This window comes from Parasteatoda tepidariorum, chromosome 12, assembly GCF_982258835.1.
Source record: "Parasteatoda tepidariorum strain Cologne lab strain chromosome 12, Ptep-v5.0, whole genome shotgun sequence".
Taxonomy (NCBI): Eukaryota; Metazoa; Arthropoda; class Arachnida; order Araneae; family Theridiidae; genus Parasteatoda; species Parasteatoda tepidariorum.
In genome coordinates this window covers 40,422,387-40,442,772 of record NC_141766.1, presented here as the reverse complement: position 1 = coordinate 40,442,772, position 20,386 = coordinate 40,422,387, and the positions used below count along the sequence as shown (strand labels likewise).

Sequence of the window (20,386 nt, the reverse complement as noted above, 5' to 3'; positions counted from 1 at the left end):
TGAATATGATCAATTAAATAGGATACGGGATACGGGAAATTCACACACAGAATTTTTCAGTACTAAACTAACATCTAAGAAAATAGAGTACTAGAATCACTAAGTACTAAAATCAAAAAAAAAATATTATACAGATTCATAATTATACTTTTGATCTGGATTCAATGAATTGAATAGGATTTAGCTTATGTCATACAAAAAGTTCTTGTGTTGTTACCCATACGGAAAAAAGTGTGGTCAAAACTACGAGATTATGGCAAAATGCACTATGTTTCTGGCTCTATGGGAGCACTAAAAAAGCTCGATAATTTTTACCGAAGTGCTTTGGTAATGATTTTGGTAAAATGAACAAGAAAGTATGGTTTTATAGCATGAAATAAAATTTCGCAATTTCATTATGCTAAATTAATTCGGCTAAATTTATTTTTTACTTTAGTACTTAATATGCGGTAATAAGAACTATAATTTTTAATGCCAAACTTTCTGGTAAATTGTTAACGCATGAACGGAAAAATTATCGAATGAATTTTTTTAAGTTAATAATTGACGTAATTTTGGGTTTATTAACCAGAATTATGATGCTGTTTTTTATCATAAATGTCATTTCCATACAGTACGGTAATTTTAGCTTTTTTTTTCTCTGTGCACTTACTTTGTTTTTCATAGAAAGCAATACACTGACTTCTCATGAACTTCTCAAACGCATTCTTGCTTTAAAATAAATTTTATAAAAGCAACCAATATCCCTAAAAAAAACTTTTCTATGATGTTTTAAGATTTTCTATCCCCTTGCCTAAGAATTATAAATGAAATAAAGAGCACAAAGCAATTTTAGCGATTAAATTCTAGTTCTGGGTCAGAGTTCATAAAACCCTGTACTATAGTACTATAGAGTTACCTATTGTCGAAAATTAATTACGCTGTAAAAGGTATGAAAAGAATATTGCTTACTTCGATCTTAATTCCAAAATTGCTACATAGTTTATACAACAAATATTGTCATTATATAAGTTATTTGTGACAATGAATCTTTATAACTATTTTGCAAAATATTAATGAACAAAAGCATTTTTTCAAAAATATCTTATTGATAATAATTTTCTTTGTTATTGATGTTCTTAGATGTATTTTTTTTCCAAATGGAAGTTGGTGAAAGTATAATATACTGTTCAATGTGGTAGAAATGTGTTCGTATTTGAGAACAATTTGCATGTAAGAAATTTAATTTAATTACGATATTTAATTCTATACATAAACTTTATAACAAAAAATTTTCTTTTATCGCAATTAAATTTAAATTTAAATTTTATCGCAAGTAACTTTTTATTATATTTTTAATAATGCAAAATAATTACAATTTTAATAGCTTTACATACATCGACTATTTATAATTACGCATAAATATTATTGAGTTGGATTTTAGTCGAATTTTAGTTTTGCTTATCCGGACCAGAAGTTACACATAAGTTCAAAAAAACAATTAGTTTTAAAGTATAAGTATAAGCTATCAGAATAGTTACTTCATAATTTTGTTAATCATTCCGTCACATCTATTTTATTATACTGTACACACCTATTATTGCCAGTGTATGCATATCTTGCTTTATATTTAGTGTTATGCAATAAATCCTTGTAGGTATTTTGCTTTATGTTTAATACATTATATCGTGATTGCTGAAAGTTTTTAAAACTAAAATCATGTTTAATTATTATTATTAAAAAATATATAGCATGATTTATTAGGAAAACACACATGCCTACAAAAACTTTAATGAATGGTGACTTTAAAGAAGTTCTTTAATAAAAATATTTAACTTTAAACTACGTTTCTTCATTTTATTTAACATTATTTATTTTATATATTTCTTTTTTTATATTTTAGAAAATAAATAAATAAATATCCACTGTTTATAAATATAGTACGTTTTAATTTTCTCTACTCTAATTATTTCCTATATGTTTCCTAATTTTTATGTTGACGGTAAAAGTGTATGTAATGATTAAATGCTTTATTTCCCTAAATTTATGACGAATAAATTAATAAAATCTATAAAGAATAACTTACCAGTTGCTGGAGCATAGATATTTAGGTATAAACAGTCTTCACTCTGATTTTTTAATAGAGGAAGTAAACGTTTGAGGTATTCTATTCTCCCAACTGGCATTCTCTTTAAAGCTTCAGTTTCATTTTTGATGTCCGGTAGTTTTTGGATACAGACAGCCTTGAATTCGTCTGCTTGTTGCACTCCACGCCACTGAGCAGGTGTTACGGGATGCATGAACCTTAAAGTATTTATAGGAGGTCTAGCATAAGGCACACCCAGGAATATCTCTACTGGACGCCACTGGCGATTTGGAAATGTCTTTACAAAACCTCGTAGAGATCCATACTTTGTTGTAACGACGCGAGAAGATATCTTTTTGGTATCTCCAGTGGTGGCAAAAGTCACACTGATTAAAAGTGTAAATCTAAGAATAACACGAAGACGTATTCTCTTGCAAGAACTCTTCCTTTGTCGGCACATATTTTCTTCAAAATTTTACTTTCTCTACCACAAATGCAAATTCAAACGATTTTGTTTTAAAAAAAATCTAAGAAAAAAAGTTTATTCTATAGTCACAAGCGGGATTCAATTTTTTATATAAACACACAGCTTAATCATCTTGAATTTAAAATCTCAATTTTATAACACTGTATCCTTTTATAAAATATATTAAATTAAAATCGTTGAACTTGCTAAGCATCTTTTTCTTTAAATCACTACAAAACTTAAAAATAATAAAAAATCCGATTCTTGAATTAAACCATGAATAAATATTTCAAATGTTCCAAAAGTATATTTCCCACTTTTTCCATAAATAAAAAACATAATAAATCATTCATATTTCATAAATAAATAGTTCTGAAAGTTTGAATTCGTATGAATTTTATCAATCACATCTTCCAACCATTAGGGAAGCGAGCATTCAAAATCCGGGAATTCCTCTTTACCGGAAGAGCGACCGATCTGAATCTTCTCTTCTCAAACCCCAATCCCATTCATAGGTCCAACGTAAAGCACAAGTTTTCAGCGGACAGCACAGAGTTGGAGAAAACGCGAAGAGTAAACTTTTAAACAGCTGCAGTTGAGAGAGCTTTGGGTCTATCTGGATTGCCAGCGGGAGCGCGACTTTATCCCGCGCCCTGGTGGCGCAAGCGTGGCCTCTGGAAAGGGGGGCCAAGATAGTGGGGCGCATAGTGGGGCGCATGTGCAACGGTAACATCTAGAGTGGGCCAGTGGTAAGAGGGAGAGAGAATAAGTTGCTTATAGGTACATTGAGGATATTGACTCTTAATTTCGGCTTTAAATGACAGTAGGTGAATTTAAGAAGAATTAATTACTTTCAGTTCCTATTCTCCGGCAATCAGGATATTTCAAACCGGGAAATTATACTATAGCTAAATCTAAATTGGAAGATATAATAATTAGGAGTTAAAGAGAATTTTTTTTCTTTGGAAATTATTAACTTTTAATTTTTGTTCAGAAAAGACTCTGTCTCGAAAAAGTTTGAGTGAAATGCCATTTTATGTCAAGTCAGCGGGATTGTTAAATGTTTTTTTTCTACTTTTATGTAATTTTTAATTATTATAATTAAATTATAATTTTAATTAAATTATGCAATTACATTATAATTTAATATAATTTCTACATAGGAAAATGAAAAAAAAATACTTTTAATAAAAAATATAATGTATATCTATGCATATATATATATATATATATATATACAATATTAAATAATTTATGTTGTTTTAACATTTGGAACCTACAAAATATGTTCAAGAGTCTTTTTGTAGGAATTTAATTTTTTTTGACGACCTATGAAAATTTTAAAGTAAAGCAAACTTTTTCATATTTTTTCTTATTTTTAGTATTTTCTGTTATTATTTATATTTAAAGAAAATGTAAAACAATAACTAAAATTTCGCTATATATATTCGCTTATATATATAATATATATATATATATATATATATATATATATATATATATATATATATATATATATATATATATATATATATATATATATATATATATATATATATATATATATATATATATAATTTTTTAAATAATTTACAAAAGATGGTCAAATGATCATGAAATGTTTATTTATTTAAAATTTATGACAAATTCAGTAACAATATATTATTGTGTACAAATTTATACAAAAAGATTTCATAAAAAATAAAACAGTAACATTTTTAGTATATCATCATTTATTTAGAAAATTTGTAAATCAAAGTGAAAAAGAAACAATTGGAATTTGATACATAGTTGCAAACAAATAAACTAATTTATTTCAATATTACAAACATTTCAAAATGTAGTTTCTTACTTAGTGTGAGCAAAAGCTTTTTATATTATAAAATCTGTAACCTAAAGAAGCATTTTTAAACTTTATTCTTTTCGAAGATTTAAAGCAACTAAAGGAAATGAATATTTTATTCGTGTTAAAATAAATTCTAGCAATTTGAAGATAAACAAACAAAATAATGGCTTAAAGACAATAGCCTGAATGTATTTCAGATATTAACCCGAAGTTTATCGAAGTTAGATATTTAAACAAAGTTTATGCAAGCAATATCTTTGAGTGAGGACTATGGATTAGTCAACAAAGTAATTATGAATTATTTATAACTAACTTAGATACTTTTTAAAACGCATAAGAAAGCAAATATTTACCACTAGACCTTTCGCTGAAAAGCAAATGAATTTCAAACGCTTCTCTGCATGTTGATTATGAAGGCCAAATTTACAATGCACATACCTAATGCATTAAATATACACACATCTATGCATATCAGCGTGCGATGAAATGAAATACAATGAAATATTCGAAAAAGAAATTATTTTACAGAATTTACCGAAATTTTACAGAAGATTTTACAGTAAAACAAATTATATTTTATAATTAAAATAACTATTTTGTAAATCAAGCAGTAAGCATTTAAAGTTTTCAAAGAAAATAATAATTTGATATCGGAAAATAAATATCTTTCATAAAGGCATTGTAATTTAAAATAAGTAGGAACAATATTTTGAAGTTTTTTTGGGCTATAATAATTTGTTGAAATATGTTCAAAGAATGCTACACTGAGTATAGTCGAAATTAAAAGAATATGGTAAAACTACCGTGTTTTTAGCTTCATGGGAATATCAAATTTCTCTTTAAATTTTACTGAATCACTATGGAAATTTAGATAAAATTATCAATAAAACATTGTTTTTAAATATGTACTAAAATTTGCTAAATGTGGTAAAATTTTCTAATCCTTTATATGATACCTTACAGCTTGGTTTAAAAACATTTATTCGGTTAAATTTACTTTTAAATTTCCTATTTTTACTAAATGTGTGATAATAAGCACTATAATTAAAAAAAAAAAATCCAGTAAACCGATACCATATGAACAGAAAAATGACAAAATGCATAATTTAATTACCGTATATTTTGGTTTTATTACCAACCGTATTACCATAAATTTGGTTTCATTATTATATTTTCCTCTGCATATCTTTAGCACACAGTACCATAATTTTAATAGAATTTTTTTCTCTGACAAGTAAAAATAGAACACATTAAAAAAATTTTATATACTTATATATTTTTTTAAGAAATAACTATTCATTTTTATCCCTGTTTTTGTTTCAAAAGCCTGAAAAAGAATTAGAATCTAAGTTTATTTTTTCATTATTTTTAATGATAAAATATGTGCAATTATATCTATTATTTTGTTTTAATTTGATGTATTATTTAAGATTTTATCAAAACATGGACAATTACTACAAAGTTTGAGTAAGGTCTGAACAGTTATTTTGATATAAATGACAATTGATTTTGATCCAGACATTTATGATATTTCATTTAATAATATACTAATATTTATTAAAAATCATCTATTTTGTAATCGAACAACGTTTCATGATATCTCTTAATACATATATATATATATATATATATATATATATATATATATATATATATATATATATAATATATATATATATATATATATATATATATATATATATATATATATATATATATATATATATATATACATAAATACATATATATATGACTACAACATTTCAAGCTCTGCCATAGGAGAATCTACCTTTCTCCGTTGCTTTTCTATTGTCAATAAATCGCTTTGTCATCAATCATACAATCAGTTGACCATCACAATGCAATAATGTGGAAAGAAAGACAGTCGGTAGCAAAGAATAAGAGTTCGTTGGTGATCTTTTTATTTTGGATATAGCCTAAAATATGCGCTTGCGAAAAAGAATATAGTTTGAATTGCGTCCTTAAAAAAAAGACATCTCGAAAAGTGTTTAAAAAATGAACGCAACATTAAGGGATAATTTTAAATATATATATATATATATATATATATATATATATATATATATATATATATATATATATATATATATATATATATATATATATATATATATATATATATATATATATATATATATATATATATATATATATATATATATATATATATATATATATATAAATATATATATTTGTATCCTAATATTAATTTTTAAAAAAATCTAAACAGCTACTTTAATAATTTCCCTCCAAGCGAAAGGAAGAATCTTGAACCCAGAAATTGAATCTGTAATTAGATTATGGTTTACACATATATAACTACAATATTTTAAGCAATGTTATGGGAGAATCTACTTTTCTCCCTTGCCTTTCTGGAGTCGACTCTAATCTTTCTATTGTCAATAAATCGCTTTGTCATCAATCTTACAATCAGTTGACCATCACAATGCAATAATGCGGAAAGAAAGATAGACGAATGTAAAGAATGAGAATTCCTCTGTGAGCTTTTTATTTTGGTCATAGCTTAAAATGCGTGCTGACGAAAAAGAATATAACTAGAATATTTCTTTTTTTAGAAAAATAGACGCAGCTCAAAATGAGGGCTTCAAAATGAATATTACTTAAAATGAGAGTTTTAAAAAATTATCATAGCCATATAAGATAAAGGACATAACATTTAATTCCATTGATGACTATTGCCGATATGAATCCAAATAAATTTATGACTATTGCTGATTTTTAAAGAATTAAAAGATGAATCCTAATAAATTTGTAGTACTTAATTCGCTTATTTGCATTGGTCACTGAATTTTGGTTTATTTTGGTGTTAAAAACTAGGATTCACACTATAACATTGAGAAGACACATTTTGTGCAATGTAAATTTTCGAAATCATGCTTTTTTTAGTTATGTCCATTTTTTTAATTACATTTTCTTATGTATGTCCCTTTTTTAACGCACGTGCTTTAAGCTGAGACTACATTTCGGTGTGTTTATAAACGTGCATTTCATCTATTTTAATTACAATTACAAGCATTTTCAGAAATACTTTCAAAAATTAAGGTTATTTACAAGAAAAAAATAACGAATAGCTATATACAATTTCGAAAGCAATGGTTTCTTAATTTATAGCACATACTAATCTTAATTTGTAAAATTATTCATTTGAACTATTTGTCTTTTTTATTCCAAATTGAGCATTTGCTCAATTAGTGTTTTAACTATTTATAAAACAATATAATTTTATTACTAATGAACAAGAAAAAAGTTTTTTTCGAATAAAAACTTAAAGATTTTTGAAGCGAATTAAGTTATTATCGTAGAGCAAACAAATCGTAGAGGAACAAATTGTAAAATATATACGAATTACGTTTAAAGGTAAAAACGTATATAATTAATAAATAAAAAACTCATTGAGCACAAGTTGTTTAACACAATTTTAGTTGCTTTTATTTAGTTTTAAAATACTTTTAAAATATAACAATGCATAAATTAAATTCTGATGGACAGAGAACCGTATATAATATATCCTTTTAGAGAGAGTGCTTAAAAAGTATATCTCGAATAATAGAGAAATATTTTAAACGTATAAGAAATTATTCTAATATGGTTGAAAATATTTGAAAATATTGCAAACAGATTTACATTTCATATGAAATTTTGAGAAAGTATCTAATTGTAAAATTAACTATTATTAATTATAACATTAATCGATGTAATAATAAATTAAAAAATGCAGTTTGGTGCAACTTAACTTGTGCCTTTAAACTTGTACTTAATCCTAATGTGTTAACCCTAATATGTTTATATGAATTATCCTAGTATGTTTTAATTTTATGTTACTATTAGTTATTGTCAAGAGTTCAATTAAAATAAGTGGTCACCCTGTATATCTATCTATATCTCTCTCTCTCTCTCTCTCTATATATATATATATATATATATATATATATATATATATATATATATATATATATATATATATATATATATATATATATATATATATATATATATATATATATATATATATATATATATATATATATATATATATATATATATATATGTATGTATATATATATGTGTGTACTATTTGACATTAAAAATTTAATAATTTTCTTCAAAATTATGTACCTCAAAAATAAATGATGTAACAATATTATTAGACTCTCGTTCTGTAATTATTTATTAAAAAACTACAACGATGGTTGCTTATTATTCCGTAATACCAGTAGTAATATGATTATTATATAATGTATTTATATTTTAATAATGAAATTTATATAAAATAAAGAGAAAGTATCTTCTTTTTTCAATTATTTAAACATTTGAGTTTTGCAATCGACAAAGCAAATAAATACTTCAAGAAATAAATATTTTCAAAAGTCTTTCATCTCCGGAAATTAAATTACAAAATATTAATTTAAAAATTGACAATATCTTTAAAATTATGCACATATTATAAGGTTTAGATAAAATGCAGCGGAAAATAAATTCTAGTTTGGATTGGTTATAGTTTGTTGCTATATTTTTCTTTGAAAGAAGTTTAGATGAATGAATGTATTTTCATATGTACATGGATAAATAGATTTTTTTATTAAAATGTTTAGCACATGATCAAAAATTTTGTCTTTTAGTTAAGTATTGTAAGTTTTGCATTGTATTTAGTTAAGTAAGTCTACACACATCAGCTATTTAATAACGAACTTTTAAACTTTAATGGTTAACTATGATGACAAAATAAATACATTGAAGTGTGGAGATATATTATGAGAGTTTTAGATTTAAATTAAAAGCATAATTAATACTGGCTTTTTATGCGCATATAAGCTATTTAATAACGAACTTTTAAATCCTGATAGTAAACTTAGATAACAAAATGTATACATTTTTATTAGTCATTAAACAAAGGTCAAAACAAGTAATGAAACCCCTATTATTTTATTTCATTATATAATAATAAGTGAACATCTTTTCTATTATTACAATATAAATAATATTCCTGTAATGATAAAAATATATCTATGCCCTATCAATTGCAAAAATATTGAATTATTCATGAATGAATAAATGCAAAAATGACATCACTGAGGAAAACTGATAATTTGTTGTAAGCAGAAAGATCTTCAAGCTACTTCTCGAGAAAAAAAATCAAAATAATTGTTTTATGAAAGTTGTGAAAAATTTCTAATAATGATTTTAAAAAATGAAACTTTTGGGAATCTAAAAATTAGACCAAAAGCATAATTTTCAAAACATAATTTCAGGAGGAAAAAATCTGAAAAAACACTTTTGAGTATGTATTTTATTTCTTTTTTCAAAACTATATATATATATATATATATATATATATATATATATATATATATATATATATATATATATATATATATATATATATATATATATATATATATATATATATATATATATATATATATATATATATATATATATATATATATATATATATATATATATATATATATATACGCAGAATTATATACCTTTATTTCATTTTAAAAATAAATTATTTTTAAAATACTTTGACGTAATTAGAAAAATACTTTGAATTAAAACTGCAAATAAAAAAGAAGTATTAGATTGTCTGAATAATCCTGAAAAGCATTCCATAACCATCTAAAATTTATTCTCTTTATTTGCATCACATTTGATGTAAAACTGATAACAGCAAAAACGCACATAATCTTTTTAAACCAGATTTTAGAAAACCACAAAGTCTTACGTTTCCGATTTTCAATAGAAAACGGGGTATTCTTTTTATCTCATACATAGCTGAAACGCTCTTTTACTCGAAATTCTTGAAATACTTTACACCTCAAAGATAAAAAAGGAAATATCTGAGTTGCTTTTTCACACCCTCAGAAGTTTCGCGCCTTTGTTTATGGAGAAGTCTAAAGATGGGAAATTTTACCACTACCTATGCATTTCCAGCATAATTTTCATGTTCCACGCTATCAAATGGATTTATGTTGGATACAGCAGGGTTATGTTCTCTATTACATCACATATTTTCAAAAGAAGAGGATATCGGCTTTGAAAAATCTTCTTTATCCGTATACATTTATCCGCAAATGCGAAGGCCGTTTACAGTTATGGGAAGAAGACGACCTCTTCTAGTTTTTTGGATATGCATGGTACTTGGGAAAGTTTTGATTTATGACTATACCACTAAGAGAAGTGTATTTTTATCCTTCTCCGAGCAAGTGATAAATCTAAGTACTAGTAAGATACTCTTCCTTAACTTATTCTTTGTTTTAGAATATTTCCTTAGCTTTGACAAGATGTTTATTTCGCATCCTATTTAAGATTAACTTGTTTTATTTTTTGGGTGATTTATTTTCTTTTTGTAGATAGATTCAACAGTTTTGCAGACTTTCGTAGCAAACTTTAAGTATTGTATAGGACTGAATTATTTTGCAATATGCTATTACATTTTAAAACTTGGCAATAATTGTGTTTTACTTGCTACACGGAGAAAAAAAATTCTAGTAAAATTACCGTATTAAATGGCAGTGTCAAAAATACCATAATACTTCAATTAATACTTTAATTAAAAATACCATGCTAATGAAACCAAAATATACTGCATTCAAACCATTCATTGGGAAATTGTTGTTTTCATATTTTAACTGTTTACCGGAAATTCTAGTTTTCAAAATTATAGTTCCACCCATTTAGTAACAAGCGCAAATCAGAAAAGTAAATTTAACCGAATACAAGGTTTTTATGTCATGATCTATGATAGCATGAAAACATTACCAAAACTTTTATCATAAATTATAAAATCTTGTTTTATTGTAATGCAAATTTGCATTTTAAAGCCAGCATTTTAGAATAGATTTCTAATTTTAAGAATGGAAATGGAACAGTAGGAATTCAAGATTTTTTATTATTAAATGCAATCACGGAATTGTAATTGTACTCAATTCTTATGAATTAAACACAATATACACGCATACAAATAAAACTCAATTATAATTATAGCAAAAAATTGCTTAAAATACTTATATTCAGAAATTGAATTATTTCTTAATTAAAATAATTAAATTTGGAAAACTTATAAAAAAAAATAAAAATTGCATTGTGTTGGAAATGAAAAGTTGTGTAATCTTTGATATTACAATATTTCAAATATAAAAGAAATATTTATGTTTAACTATGGTAATGTTTTTTTCTCATAATTAATATTTATGAATTGTTTATAAATTATAAATCTAATCAATAATGGAAATTATGATTTTTCCAAGCTATACATCTTAGTGTTAGGTGTTGACATTACTTAAGCTAGTATTATGTCTCAAATATATTAATGCGTAAACTTCAATTAGCCTTAAATCCCTTTATGCGCTAAGATCAAAGTGTAAATTACGAACTATTAAATATTCCCATAATTATATTAATTTTTGCATTAATATTACACGTGCATATATTTCTATAATAAATATTTCTTAACAGTGTTTCTTTATAGTGCTTTCTTTAAAATGTTTACAGCGTTTAATGCATGTGTCACTGTCATTGTACTCCTGAATTCTATAGAATGTCTAGGCATTCTATACTATACCTAGGCAATTAGAGAATAATTCTTATGTTTCAAAATTCGTGTATAATGCGCAAAGCATTGTATGCAATCACTAGGCATTCTATATAATACCGGTATTTCATCCATTAATGGAATCATAAATTGAATTTTATTATTTTGAACGCGCTACAAATAAATTTTTTGACATTCTACAAGAGACTTGTTTCTCTTGCTTATAAAATTAAGAAAACAATGAATGTTAAATTATCCTTATGATGAGGAGAATAGAGCATAAATAAAGAGTGTTAATAAAGTATAAGAAAACAGAATTATATTGAGATTAACAGTTATTTATATTCGATAAGAACATAATCATCCATACTTAAACAGTTCAAGTTTTTAATTGCACAAATATCATCATTTGCTTGCATTTATGTAAGTTGAACTTGACTAACTATGATTTACTATATAAATTTTTTTAGACATTTACTGTTAAAAAATGAGTCTGTGCATAAATGAAAGCTTGTAATTTAGCAGAAAAAATAAAAGGCATTATATTACACATTAGAACAAGTGGTTGCATATGGTCCAAAATATAGCAATTGAAATCAATACATTAAGAGATTTCGAAACACTTTGGTGTATTTTTTTATTTGCATGCCTAATCTAAACAGTGTTATCTGTCGATTTTTTGAATTAAGGCTAGAATTTCTGGAAGTAAATATTTATTCCTCATAAAATGAGTTTGCTACAAGATCAGTTATTCAACTACATTTCTGCTATCGATTTTTGGAAATTGTCAGTCTTGTTAAAAGAACTATGATTATGTATACTACTTACAACACAAAGAAAACTAAACTAAAACATTATAACTTCAGAAAAACAGTTCTAAATTTTTTTAAATTTTCAGCCACATTACTTACTTTAAAATGCCAAAACAAAACATAAAAACTTGTCATGTTGTTTTACGTTAATTTACAACACGTTGCTTCTAATGCATCAAACTTCCATTTCCTTTTTAAATTCTATATGGAGCATTTTTTATATTATTTTGCGTGATAAAATAATAATTTTATAAAAAATTGTTTTAAAGTGAATTAATTTTTCTTGTCAACTCATCAAAATCCTCTAGTCTTAACAATTTAGATAATAAAAAATTTAATTATTTTTTTTAAGAAAAATTATGATTGATCACTTATGAGTGATTAATGTTCACTTAGGAGTCTGCATTCATTTTCTTTTATTCAAATTTCATTCATATCTTTCAAATATATCTTCACTTTAATATTATATTTCACTGTCAAGAAGATATTTAAAATCTTGGGAAAAATTCAAATTGTATTATAATTTTAGACATAAAAGCCTTCAGAAGATCAATTGTCTTAAAAATTTATAAAAAAATCATTTCAACTACTAATTTCTATATTTTAAATAAAATATTCCATGTCAACATATTCAGTTTATTTATTTCCCCAAAACACTAACACCATTTATGAATTAACCTTTATAGTAAATCTAATGTCATATCTTGTTGTAAAATAGGAAGCAAGCAAATTTTTGGTATTTTTAAAACTGATTAAATTTTAAACTTCCATTTCCTTAATTTCATTAATATATTTCAAATATATCTTCATTTTAATAATATACTTCACTCTGTCAAAAAGATATTTAAAATCTTTGGAAAAATTCGATGTGTATTATAATTTTAGATATAAAAGCATTAAGAGGATCAATTGTCTTAAATTTTATACAAGAATCATTTTAACTAATTTCTGCATTTTAAATAAAATATTCCATGTCAACATATTCAGTTTATTTATTCCCCCAAAACACTAACACCATTTATGAATTAACCTTTATAGTAAATCAAATGTCATATCTTGTTGTAAAATAAGAAGAAAGCTAATTTTTGGTATTTTTAAAACTGATTCGTGACTTTGTTTTCCGCTTTTTCTTTAAGCATTCTTTCCTTCTTCCACGTTTTATTCTCTTAACAAATTACTTTTTTTTCTGTCTGACTTGTTTTCGCTGCTCTTTTTTTTTCATCTGTTCATCGTTGTTAAAATTACCTCTGCATTTGCAGTTTTATTTTTTTCAAACTACACATTCCTAGCCTCCTTGCCTTCACTAGAAGCCTGTTTCTTATCATTACGAATTTTCTCGTCCCAGTTGTTAGTACCTTAAATTCTTTTCAGCGCCTCCCTTGTTACTTATAAGCTTCAGGGATTGTATTGTTATTTTTTTAAACAACAATCTAACAATGTCTATACGAACCTCATTTACCACGTTTGCAAAATAATTATATTTACTTATTTTAAGGGAGAAATATTTTATTGACTGTTGCCGGAGTTTTTTGAAAATATTTTAAGTTGAAAAAGACTGTGTTCTTCTATAACTTGTTTCTTAAATTTTATAGACGATACATGTGACTTTCTTTGTTAGAATTTTAAGGTATTGCGATTTTTTTTCCTTTTCAGGCATACATTTCAGAACACATTTTAACATTTAAAATTAGTTAGTTTTGAGAAAGAAATACAATAATAATTTAATTACAAAATAAAAATATTATAACTGATCATGAGTAACGATCATATACAACAGCTCATACATTGCAGATAATATAGTGCAGATATTTCTACATATTGCATATTCCAGATAATCTTACAAGTACACTCATGTTTGTGAACTTACATGTTTGTGAAATTACATGAAATGGAAAGAGAGGTAAGACATGCAAAACAAGAAAATTATAAAGCGATTGCACATGCGTGGAACGAAAACGTGCTCCTTATCAGCTGATAGTTCTATGAATATACAGGGCAGTAAAAATTAGTTGAAATCAGTTCATCTTCTTCTGTCTACGGTATACGTTTAATTAGTGGTCAAAATGCCTTTATATCGTCGGTATGCCAAAGGGTGGATTTTCGCATCGAGAAATCGCACCCCGTGTGCTGGTTAAGCCACAACAACGATGCACATTTGGCATAAATAGACACATGAGAAAAATATACAGTGGAAAACCAGGTGGTTAGGCACACAAGAACACAGGAAAAGCACAAGATGATACAGGAGTATAGATACCTCATCCGCATGATTGTAACGGACCGTACAGTGTCTTTATTTTCACGTTTGTTTGCACAAGGTAGGATCACGGCTACAAATGTTTTGTTGCCTAGCTTCACAGTTCGTCGCTGTCTGCTGCAGCATCAATTCCATGGAAGAATTCCTTTGCGCAGGATACCTCTGTCTCAGTATCATAGCCTCAGACTTCAATGAGCTCAACAGCACAGTGCATGACACCCTATGACAACAAGTTGCTATCGCCTAAGAATCTTGCTACAATCTTGAGTACGCATCAGACGTTACAAAAAGGTTGTTGCTGTTGTTGTAATATATTTTTTTCGCATTACAGCTGCACAATGGGCTATTGGTGACGGTCTGGGAAAAATCCCAGAGGATGATCCGAAGACTTGCCATCACAATTTTGTATTATAATTGTCGCCTGTAACGGGAAGGGCACATAGTAACGCTGAACTAAGGAGTTAAGTTGAAGCAAATCAGTTGCCCTGATTACAGTCAGAACACATACGATTCAATGCTACGACGAGTAAATACGCGCAAACACCCTAAATACTAATTTTCGACGTTCCTTTTTTTGTCTTTTGATCATTTCATTTCGTAAATTTGATCTTTTCCTTCTACCATAATCAGAAATGTGAGGAATAAATTTCATTAATTTCGAAAATTTCTCTCATGGTGTTGCGATTTTCATAAACATTGGTGTATTATTACAGATATAGTTACAAAACATTTAAGTGAACGGATGTTTTTTTTTTTTAATTAAACTTCCTCTTCAGGCTGCTTTATAGTAATCATTCTCTGAAGTATATTTTTTGATTTTCTCATCATATAAATAAAGGTGTTATGGCAATGAAGTGATAAGCCACAATATTTGATGGGTAATATTTTCATCAGAAATTATTTAAAATCGTTCTCAGAATTCTGCGTGATTCTACATTTTTTTACTTAACTGAAAGTTATTTCATTGATGAATTTAAAAATGCACTTAGTTGCTCAATTAATTGTTTTACAGTTTCCTTGTCATTTTCTGCTTTAAAAATTCCTTATTCTATAAAATAATACTAACACAACTATAACTTTAAAGAGTTAAGTAAAATAGTTTTTTAAAAAAAGCATTCGATTTTCAAATAGTTTTTTTAAGTACTTTTTTTCCTTAAATTTTAACTAATTATAATTAAATGTATTACAATTCCAAGTCATGTTTTTTTTCCCTTTTTTTAAGAGAAGTGATAATAAACATTTGAAATTGACTTACATTTCTTTCTTTCCTTTCAATTAATGCATCAAAATTGTTATATCAAAAGGAAATGCATAACAACATTCAATAAAATACCAATTCAGGAAATATCATATATTTCACTCACGAAATGTTATGATAATTAAGAAGTCAAAGTGCAAATAGATAATGTATATACATCAACATGAAAATACGGAAGAAAAATAACTCTATGGCAAGAATAACCAATGAAATCAGTTCAAAAGATGTGTATTTGTGTGCGGAAGACAGACTGACGCCCAAGTGCTTCAACGATATTTGGTGGGGCAGTCCAATCCGCCTTCTTGGATCTTGACCAAAGAGACTAATGACCTACGATGGTCACTTCATCTACGCCTTCCCTTCTTCTTTCTATTATATTGTCGGATAAACACACACACAAAAAAATGCAGAAAATATATGACAATTTGAGCACAACAGAGTAAAATACATATGATTTATTGATAGAGAAAAAGTTTCTTCTGAAAATAAATATAACTACAAAATAGACCATTGAAAATTAAATGTAAAAAGAAGGCAAGTTTTTTTTGTTATTTTTACCAAGAAGGTAGTTAATTTTATTGTAAAAAACGTTTTGAGGTACTATAATAACTTTTATTCCATTTTTGCAGATGAAAATCAATTTAAGTGATTTTTCAAGTATGTATGACAAATTACAACTTAGCATTTATTAACTTATTTAAAAACTCATTTTGATAGCATAACTTACCTAAATAATTTTATTGATCTAAAAATTCATAATTGATTTTAAAAAATAAGAATATTTTATTTTTTTGTGTGGATATTTTGAAATCCTATTTCGCAAACAAATGCAATAAGATGTATAAAATGTCGAATATGCGATATAAATAGGTCGGATCAGCATAAACTGCATTAAAACTTCGGATGTATACTTAAAGCTTTCAATATGAATTTTATATAGAATTATTCTTTTGAATTTATGCAATAAAATCCAACTTTATAAATTACCTATAGATAACTATTGCGTAAAACATATGTAATATAAAAAAGGTATCTATATATTAAAAAAAAAACGAAAAATGTAATTCTTATCAGAGACTAATAAAAAAATTAAAATCTACAAAATAAGCTGTTTAAAACTAAATTGAAGAAATAATTTTTTATATGAGAGTTTTTGTACAGACTAAGGTATTACGCTACGCTTGTAGTATTAATACATATTTTTCACTTCTAAAAAATTAATTTATTTTTCTTTTCAAAATATCATGATAAATTTGTCAATCTTGTCAATTGAAAATCTAACTTACTTAACTAAATCGAACTCTCTTTTTAAAAATCTTGTTCGGTCTATTGACCTGAAAATCATCAATAATTTTTGAAAAAAAATTTTTTTTTTCTATTATCTTGAGTCACTTTTATAAATGAATAATATAGAACGGGTGGAAATTTAAATACCTTATTGATATCAGATTATTCCAGGTAAAAAAAAACACATTATTTTAAAGTATATATGACAGCTTTCAAATCAGACTAAAATATATGTAAAAAAAAACTTTTACTTAGAATATAAGAGCCTTCAATTAAAACAGAAAGGAAACATTTTAAAAATAAAAAGAAAAGAAATAGATAAATTATATATTTTTTGAAGAGAAGAAGAAAAGTTGTTATTGATAAAATGTTTGTCATGAAAATTTTAAAATTCAAAAAAAAATAAAAAGATGGAAAACAAAATAAGGAAAAGATATTATCTCGTCATCATCTCACCAGATTATATCCCCAAAAAAGTGCTTTCTAGTATTGTATAAAAGTTGTAAAAGTTAAATATATTCATACACTTGTGTGAGGAGACCAAAAACAATTGACACGAAAATAAAGAAATTTTAAGCAAAAACTACAAACTATTCTATATATAATTCTTTGTGCTACATATAGAGAAGGAGACAGAGAGTTATATAATAGTTACAGAAGTTATTTATTTTGTTTTCAGATTAAGAAATTAAGAATGAAATCATACAATTAAAATTATTTCGCATAACGCAAATTTTTAAATAATTATTAAAACAAATAAATTATTTATCAAATAATGAAGCAATGCAGCTTTTAAATGTTTAATAAATTTTAATAATAAATCACTTTCTGAGTCGGTCTTGATTAGCATTAAATAAATGTGGTTATTATTCAAAACGTATGAATCAAAATACATACAATTGAATCTAACTACAATTTATTTTCCCCAGAGTAAAGAGACTTTTTTGTCAAAAATTAAATTTTTGATTTAATTTAATTTACCTTACGTAAATTAGATACTTAGTCTAAGTAAATAAAGATAAACTTTTTTTTTACTTCGAGACCTGGTTTTATACATTTGAATCTGTAGACACATTTTAAGAATAAAATATTCATTTATTATTTTATCAAAACTCATTTAATTCTTGTATTAAAGATTAAAATGCAATTTTTTTATATACTTATATTTAATGCAATTTAATATTTAAAACTGTTATTTTACTGATAACGTATGGTGTTTTATTGTATATAAAAAACTAATTCATTAGTATTCATTTTATTCTGTAGGATTATTTTACAATGGGAAATTTTCAATTTAAAAAAAAATTGCGAACAGAAATAAAAATGCTCTGAAAGTTATTTATTTTGTGAATAAAAAATGTTTCAAACCAATTAAGAAATTAAATTTATAATAAGAATGCTCATTTATTTGCGTAATTATATATTTTGTTTAAACACTTTTACTTTAAAAAAATATACCTCCATTAATTATACAATTTTTAATTAAAGTTTACACGTGGTGAAAACGCAATTTTCAAAATTGTTTTGCTGTAAACTTAAATTATATCACTTAAAATATATTTCTCGCCTGGTTTGATAAAATTTGCAACAGTGTTTCTTTTCTCTTTTTTTTGTAATATGTTTAATGAATGCTTTCAGCATAATAAAATATTAAAATATTTGCCCTAAACATACTTAATACTCTGACTAGCACAGTTTTTAAGCTTTTGTTTACTTAGTTATAGAATTACTTTGAAAAACATCATTATTGTTTCTATTCTGTTAATTACAAAGTGACCAGAATCCAACTTAAAGATACTTATAAAATGAGTTACAATTGAGGCAATAAATCACAGTTTATTCAACATAATCAAGAGTTGTACTCAATAAGTGAAAATTTCATGTTCATTAAGTATTATCTGTATGAAATAATGCCAGAATAGTTTTACCTGATGTCCAAAAAATGACCGATTGTATTAGGAATCAAAAAAAGGACATAGAATGGGACTATACCGTTTGCTGCGCCCTGCTTATGAAACCAAATATTTAGTTCAAGTTTCAAAATATAATAATAAAGTTTGTTACTGGATGGCATAAATAAAATAGAAAATCTGCAAAAAATGTATTAGCAACAGCATAAAATTTGTATTTGAAATGCTCTGTGCATCATAAAATATTGATTTATTGTCTCTTAGAGATCAGAACCACCTATTGATGAACTGCGTAACTGTTTTAAAAAATATGAACTCTAAATATAAGGTATTTTAAGAAAAAACCAAAAAAATTATTTGAAAATAAATTGTTTACTGTTCGTAGATATTAATGTAGAAGTTTTGGCACAAACCTATAGCAATAATGTAAATTATAGCGCAACCTATATTTCATTTCACAACTTAATAGGTCGTTGCAGCTATGAACAATGATTACTATGCTTTCGTAGTATAGCACGGAAAACCAGAAGAAAAAAAAACGTATATATTATTTCAGCTCGCAAATATTACTTAAAAAAATTATCGAACGAATTTCTCTTCAAACCAATTACATTGGAATGAATGACAGCGTATCATTCACTGTTAGAAATTTCTCGGAAATAATAGTTAAATAACTTTTTATTTAATTACTATTTTAAAATATTCAACAAAAATAGTCAAATATCCATAGAAGGATGGATTTAAACTGTTAACAGCGAGAGAAATAATTTATTGACTATTTTTAACTGATACGGTTTATCAACCAGAATTCGATCCACACCAACAAGGCACACCTTATGAAGAAACGCAGTTCCTTAGAGCCGAGATGGTGAATCAATCCCTCTCATGACTGAACCAAAGTTCGTG

General features: G+C 25.5%; 1 protein-coding gene across 1 annotated transcript in view; it reads right to left on the bottom strand.

Moving 5' to 3' along the window:
• The window catches only part of LOC107439976 (neuroligin-4, X-linked-like), a 240,396-nt gene extending 237,225 nt beyond the window's left edge, over positions 1-3,171 (bottom strand). Inside the window, exon 1 of the mRNA XM_071188123.2 lies at positions 2,066-3,171. Coding sequence (XP_071044224.1) covers positions 2,066-2,525 — 460 coding nt within the window. The 5' untranslated portion in view covers positions 2,526-3,171. The remainder of the gene's footprint in view (positions 1-2,065) is intronic.
• Between the last annotated feature and the right edge of the window lie 17,215 nt (positions 3,172-20,386).